Genomic DNA, 6,454 nt, shown 5'->3' on the forward strand with positions numbered 1-6,454 from the left:
TCCGCCGGCGTCTTGAAGAATGCACGGTGGAGCATAATCAGAGCGAGGTGGAGGTGCGGGAGTTGCGCAGCGAACTTTCGGCGGTGCAGCAAGTCCTGCAGGAAAAGGAGAATGTGTTGGCAAGCGAGCGCGAGAGGGCCCGTGAGGAGAGCCGTCGGTTGACTGCGCTCACCGCCGCCAAAGAGACGCTTCATAGACAAATAGAAGAGCTCCGGCGGCAGATTCAGTCGCTGCAGCTGCAGCTTTCGGTGGCACGACAAGGGGCGCAGCAGAGCAATCACACGGCTGCCTCCCAGCACAGTCGAATGGAGGAGCGCGTCGCGGAGCTCACGAAGAGACTGAACGCGGTTGAATCGGAGAAACAACAGTTGGATCGTCAGACAAACAACGACAGAAGGAAAATTGCTGTTCTTGAGAAAGAGCTTGCCGAGTCACGGAAGCGAGAAGCTGAACTCTCCAGCCAACTTCAGGCACGTAAATCTGAGAACTCGGCATTGAAGGAACGTTGTGCCAATCTTGAATCGCTTAAAAACATTGGGGAAGTCACCCTTGCAGAAACACGTTTGCGGGAAAAAGACCTCCTTGAAAAAATTGAGGAGATGCGCAGTGCGCAGCAACTCATGCAGCTCTGCTTTGACAAGCAACAGGAACAGCTAGAGGTGGGCCGTCGAATGCATGAACAAGACATCAACCGAAGTGGATTGTTATACAAAAATGATCGCTGACGGGTTTTTTTGATGCTAACTGCTCAAGTGATACATTTTTTTTTTTTTTTTGTTGGGGGATTGAGAGGGAGCCGCATGTATGTCTCTCTCTCTCTCTCTCTCTGTGTGTGTGTGTGTGTATTCCATATTGCTGTTGTTGGGGGATAGAATGAAATGATGGCTTTGGCAGTTGTTTTTAGGTGGAGTTTAAATTGTTGATTTTTGATCTGAAGTTTTTTGTTTTACCCTCTTTTCCACTTTATTTTTCCATTTTTTTTTATTATTGTTATTTTCTCTCTTCCCTTTTAAACTCCATTTTTATCCGCTGTCGCTCTTTCAGCAGCAGAAACGGCCATGGATGAAGTGCGGGATGGGATCCATTATGCCTGGAAAGGGGCTATGCGTGGGGCAAAGAAGGGACTGAAGCTTACGAAGAATGTGCTGCGCAGCATTCCTGTTGAAAGGCTGCGCGTGCCAGGCCAAAACGGCGTGATGAGTCGTACCGGGACGTTGCGGCGCCTTTTTCAGCTGCGGTACGGTGCACAGATAGACAATGAGCGCGGTGAGCGTGTCGCTGCGGCGGAGGCGACGGATTTTGAGTCTGAGGAGGAGGAACCTCTCACCGACCAGCAGCTGCACGAGCACGTTGACAAGAAGTACTTTGACAAGTCCTATGAGGCGATGAAATACGAAATCACACAGATGGAATTTGTCGATGGTAGGGGACATGGCGGTGATGATACACAGCTGCAGCTGCAGCAACTGCAACGACAGGCAACGGAGGCATCAATACGTGAGCTGCGGCTGAAGTGTGATCTTGTGAGCGCCACGCTTAAGAAGCGTGTGCTTGCAAACAGCAAAGGGTTTGTTAGCGGCGTAGAGGAGATAAGACTTATTAACGACCGGCTCCTGGAAACATCCAGCGATTGTAAGAAGGGACGCAATGTCATTCGCAAGGCAAAGAATGCGGCGGCGGAACAAATGAAAATATTGGCATATCACCGCAAACGCGGCAACTGCAAAGCTACGCTATCTCTTCTTGAGGCGATGCGACAACTCTATTGGAAACGCAGTCAGCTCATGACGCTTATCGAAGGTGGTAAAATTTTCGAAGCGGCGGAACTGCTTCAGCAGCATGGTGATATTGAGCACGAGGATCGCATTCAAAAGATGCACTGCATGGGCCGCATTATCGACGAGTGGAAGGAGTACCGTGATAACAAGGAAACACTGAAGCGTTGTCAAGAAGTTTCACTTACGGAATGCCTGACAGCAAAGTTTATCCCCTCAAAATATTGCAATGCATTTGAGGCTTCATACGCGCTTGGAACATCCGATCATGTTTGTGTTCTTGTCGTAAAGACGTTGTGGAAGTCTGCAGTGTACATTCTCACAAAGTCTCTTATAGAAGTTTCTGACATCAAGGAGGAGGACGTCTCTATCGCTGATATTGCCGCGGCAATTCACCCAGATCATCTGATGCTTTGTCTTTGTCAAATGTCCGCCAAAATAATGGACTTTTTATTTCTGTTTGCCACCGTGCGCAAACTGCATAAAGACTCCAGTCGCGCAGATTACCCGCTTGCTACACTGCACGCTGCAGCGCTAGAGGAGATCACAAAAGTAGGCCATAAACTTGGACAGGATTTGGTGGAGAAGATTGCTCTTGTGCTGGACAAGTTGCAATTGGGTTCGGTTGACGTGGAGCGGGTTCTGCACCTGTTTTTTGTAGTCAGCATCCTAATCGAGTCTATTTCTGTATTGGGTCTCGAGAAGAGTGGACAAGCCGCCGCTCGGACGCAAGTAAAGGCGTCTTTAGTGCGATACATGACGCAACAGTTTCAGGAACCGAAGGCCATTCAGATTTTAAAATTTATGGCTGAGGACGCCTGGGTTGTGGGTGGGGTGAGCGCGTTGGAACTGCAGGTTGTGTTGCCTTTGCCGCCCGAGACGTACCGTTGCGCGGTGCGGGAAGTGAAGGGGTATCTCACGGAGGCCTCCATTGACGCTCCGGGAAGTCACGAGAATCCATTCTACGCCACCCATATGTTGACATTGCAGGATACCTCGCATATGGTGCAGACGGAGTCTTTTCGCGAAGACGTTGCCCGTCGCGGGGCGCAAGGAGTACCATCCATGCTAACAGCGTCATCCGTTGCTGTTGCGAACACGTTGCTAGAATACGTTGCGAGGATTGTAGCACGCTTTGCACCGTTAGCAACGGAGACACTTGGTTGGGCAGAAGATCTTGTTAGTTTATATGTTTACACGGCAGCGGATAACTTTGTTTCGATCTCCCGGGCAGTGCGACTAGAGCACCAGGTGGATTTGAGCGAGTCGACACAAGCGACACTTATTGAAATGCGTGCAGGGGCAGAGAGGGCGGCGCGACAATATACAGCTGCCGCTGTCTCTTCCACCTCCCCTTCTTCCTTTACTACGGAAGATGACCTCCACGGATCTTTTCCTCCACGTGTTTGGAGCCGCATCCACAACTTCATGACAAGCCAGACGCATCAATACGCTCTTGTTAGCCGGGCAGTGGCAGGACAATCATGCGTGACGCTTGTTCATCTTCTGGAGGCGACCATACGATCCGTTGCCCCGTTGCTGCCCCAGGTGACCGTGGAACAACGCCTTCAACGCTGCAATAGCATGAAGGCTGCTGCTGAGGAACTGTTGCATGTAGGCCTTCATCGTTTATGTCAGGCCATTTTTCCCATGGAGAACGTCATTCAGAGCATCAGTAAACTACGGGCAAGCGAAAAGGAAGTGCAAGCAAGTCTCTACGTGAAACAAGTTGTGGAGGAGATGGGACTACTTAACGCGAAACGTCAAACGATGCCGACGCCAGAGCTGGAGCAACTATTTATGAAACGCCTTATCTTTGCAGTTCAGATGACATTGTTGAGAGAATACTGTAGGTTGGCCAAGAAGAAGCTTTCAGATGCCTTCATTATGCAACTTTCAGTGGATGCACAGAGTTTTCAACAAAAAGTAGGGGCCACATTTGGCAAGGCTCTACTCGTCCTACCGGATCTTCTTTCAAGCTTTGTGAAGGCCGGATTTATTGAAGAGAGGGAACAGCGATTGGAGTGGGTAAAAACACATCACGCAACTTACTGCACTGTGGATATGGTCCAATGGTTTTCTGGCGGCGATCGTACCATGAGACTGCAGCTGGAGGACGTTCTGGCGCAGGTGAGGCACCGGGATGCGATTCCTGTCTTGCCATTTCGATAGTAGTTGGTGTCATCTGCGCCACTAAAAAAGAAATGCTTCCAGTTTTGTTTTCGATTGTGGTCGTTTTGTTGTTGTTGTTTTTTGGAGTGAACATGGCTTGTTGAGGGAAAGATTGGGAGGGTTGAATGCTTGCCTATATTTTTCACAATTTTTGTTGTTGGTGTTTTCTGGAGGTTATACTGTGGGGCTCATGCGAAAGGTTGGGGGAGGTGAGTAGAAGAATGAGGTGTTTTTGTGTGTTTGATTTTCGTTTCTCCCTTGTTTCTTGGCAGCACTTTTACTCCCCTGCAGATCCCAGCCGTTGGCGAGGGCTTCCGCAGCTGGAGACTCGGGAGGGGTCCCAAGGAATGTCCCGTTTGGAATGCCGAGCCCGAATGGATGTAATGGAACGGTGAGGGAAGCCATTGGAAGGGATTTTGACTCCGCGTGTTCCACTTGCACTCTTATTCCCATTGGTGGGTCTGAGAGCCCGGCGATCTCAATGCTTGCACTCTCAGCTTGTGTGCGTGCATGTGTTTTGTTTTGTTTTTTTGAATTTTGTTGAGGGATGTGCATCTATACAGGAACAAATAAAAGGGCAGGGGTATTCATCGATCCAACCTGTTTGTTTACAATTTGATGATTGGATTGGTTACCAAAGACACCGCGTTGGAGGATGGCGAGGAGTAGTTGTCTCGTCCATCTCGCTCAGCCCCCGACGACGACTACTCTCCACGCAGAGGAAAGTCCGACGGTTGTGGGACCCCGGGAAAAACCTGCTGCTTTGCGGGGTTACGGCGAGCCCGGCTATCATGGATTGCTTTGTGACCCAAACTGCCCACCGTTGATGTATGCATGTGGACTCAACCCCTTCTGAAGTGGGAAATGTTGAGCCCATCAAAATGAATTGTGATCTTCTTTTGTTGTTGTTGTTGTTGTTCCGTGTCTTTTTGTAGGAATAGGAGGAAAATTTCTCAGTCAGACGCATATTGTGTTTTCTTGCCTCGCCGAAAGACATGGGAGTTTCGCAGTGTGCCTCTCTCTCTCTGTGTGTGTATGTGTCATTTTTCTCTTTTTTTTCCTGTCTGCACCATTCCCTTTTGTCTCTCTCTTGCTCGCCCGCCCTGTGTTTTCCCTCATTTATTTCTCTTCCCTTTTCTTGTGATGCAAATGCATACGTGTTTTGATGTTTCCGGCGCAGGAATTCCTCAGATATTCAATGAAAAGTCTTTTACTAGCGTCCAGCTTGGCGGTGGCAGCTGGTTGGGCGTACGTGCGGCACATTCAGCTTCCTGCTGGGCCATCGCGCCTCGATTGGGGGGCATGTGTCTTTGGACATCGCGGCTGCAGAGGTGTGCCGGGAGTGCCAGAGAACACACTGGATGCTTTTAAGTACGCCCTTTCGCGCGGTGCGGCCGGCATAGAGGTCGACGTGCGGTTGACGAAAGACAACGAACTCGCCATATTTCATGACTTCTCTTGTAATGGTCACCTGAAAGGGGTGGAGACAACAAAGCGCATAGATGAGCTCACACTTCACGAGCTGAAGAGTCTTCCGTTTCAAGCCGATCCAACAGGACAAATACGCCTGCCAACATTAGAGGAATCGCTCCTGTTTTGTCGGGAAAACAAACTCAAGATGCTCATTGAAATCAAGGAAATGCGGAGAGCGCGGCTTTGCGCAGACAAAGTTTTGGATTTGTACCGCCGCTATCCAGATTATATGTATGAGCATACAGTCATTATTGCGTTCAACCCGGCGGTACTTTATTATGTGCGGGAACGGGACCGTAACGTGGCGGTGGGACAACTCCACTCTGGACGAGTTTTGCGCTCATGGATTAGTTCGGGAAGCGTAGAGGTGCCGTGGTACGCACGTCTCTGCCCAACTGTTCTGGACTGGTTGCTGAATTATGTACAGGAAAGTATTAACCCGTGGCTGTCGGGCGTTTCATTAATGTGCCCACACTATGATCTCTTTTCCGAGACCTACAAGCGCCGTTGGCACACGCGCAAGATTGGTGTCCTTTTGTGGGGTTTCTCTTCCCCAGCGCAGTGCACCCGCGAGATGCGGACGCCGGGCGTGATTGTTGAAAGCGACGATCAGCACGAAGAATTTGCCTCGCCAAAGCCACCGGCGAACTTTGATATATTTGGTGACCAGGCCCGTGAACGGGAGCGTGAGGAAGAAGAGCAGCGGCGTCGTTTGAAGTTGGGAGCGGAGTAATGAAAGAATGAGGCAGCCAAACCGAAAGGGGAGGAAAAAAAGAAAAGGGGGAAAAAAGAAGAAGCCAAAAAGGGCACGGGATGGATGAGGGAATGAGGGAAGAAAAAAAGAAAAAAATAATAATGATAATACGCGGTATGGAGAGAAGAGGAATATGCACGCATGTATGCATGCATGAATGTACATTTATATTATATATCTATAATATAATATATTTGGCGAAGCAGTAGTGATATTTTTCCGCTTCTTGGCGTGTGTGGCGCTCCTTTGTGCATGCGTCTTGATCACCCCCCCCCCCCCC

General features: G+C 49.7%; 3 protein-coding genes across 3 annotated transcripts, besides 5 other annotated features; all 3 read left to right on the plus strand.

The window, feature by feature from the left end:
* Tc00.1047053511901.10 (basal body component, putative) lies at window positions 1-725 on the plus strand (the record flags this gene model as incomplete). The annotated part of the gene is made up of 1 exon (XM_799574.1): window positions 1-725. A coding segment is annotated over one exon (725 nt), but the record flags the coding sequence as incomplete, so codon positions are not given.
* Window positions 1-6,454: a sequence feature (heterozygous, non-Esmeraldo-like haplotype).
* Window positions 808-828: a microsatellite.
* Window positions 938-1,011: a sequence feature (T-rich).
* Window positions 1,059-3,947, plus strand: Tc00.1047053511901.20 (hypothetical protein, conserved; the record flags this gene model as incomplete). Its single annotated transcript, XM_799575.1, has 1 exon — window positions 1,059-3,947. One exon carries the CDS (start codon window positions 1,059-1,061, stop codon window positions 3,945-3,947), a length of 2,889 nt encoding a protein of 962 aa, XP_804668.1.
* Window positions 4,847-4,866: a microsatellite.
* Window positions 5,113-6,153, plus strand: Tc00.1047053511901.30 (hypothetical protein, conserved; the record flags this gene model as incomplete). Its single annotated transcript, XM_799576.1, has 1 exon — window positions 5,113-6,153. The coding sequence occupies one exon, from the start codon at window positions 5,113-5,115 to the stop codon at window positions 6,151-6,153; it is 1,041 nt and encodes a 346-aa protein (XP_804669.1).
* Window positions 6,338-6,370: a sequence feature (AT_rich).

This window comes from Trypanosoma cruzi, genomic scaffold, assembly GCF_000209065.1.
Source record: "Trypanosoma cruzi strain CL Brener 1047053517187 genomic scaffold, whole genome shotgun sequence".
Classification (NCBI taxonomy): Eukaryota; Euglenozoa; class Kinetoplastea; order Trypanosomatida; family Trypanosomatidae; genus Trypanosoma; species Trypanosoma cruzi.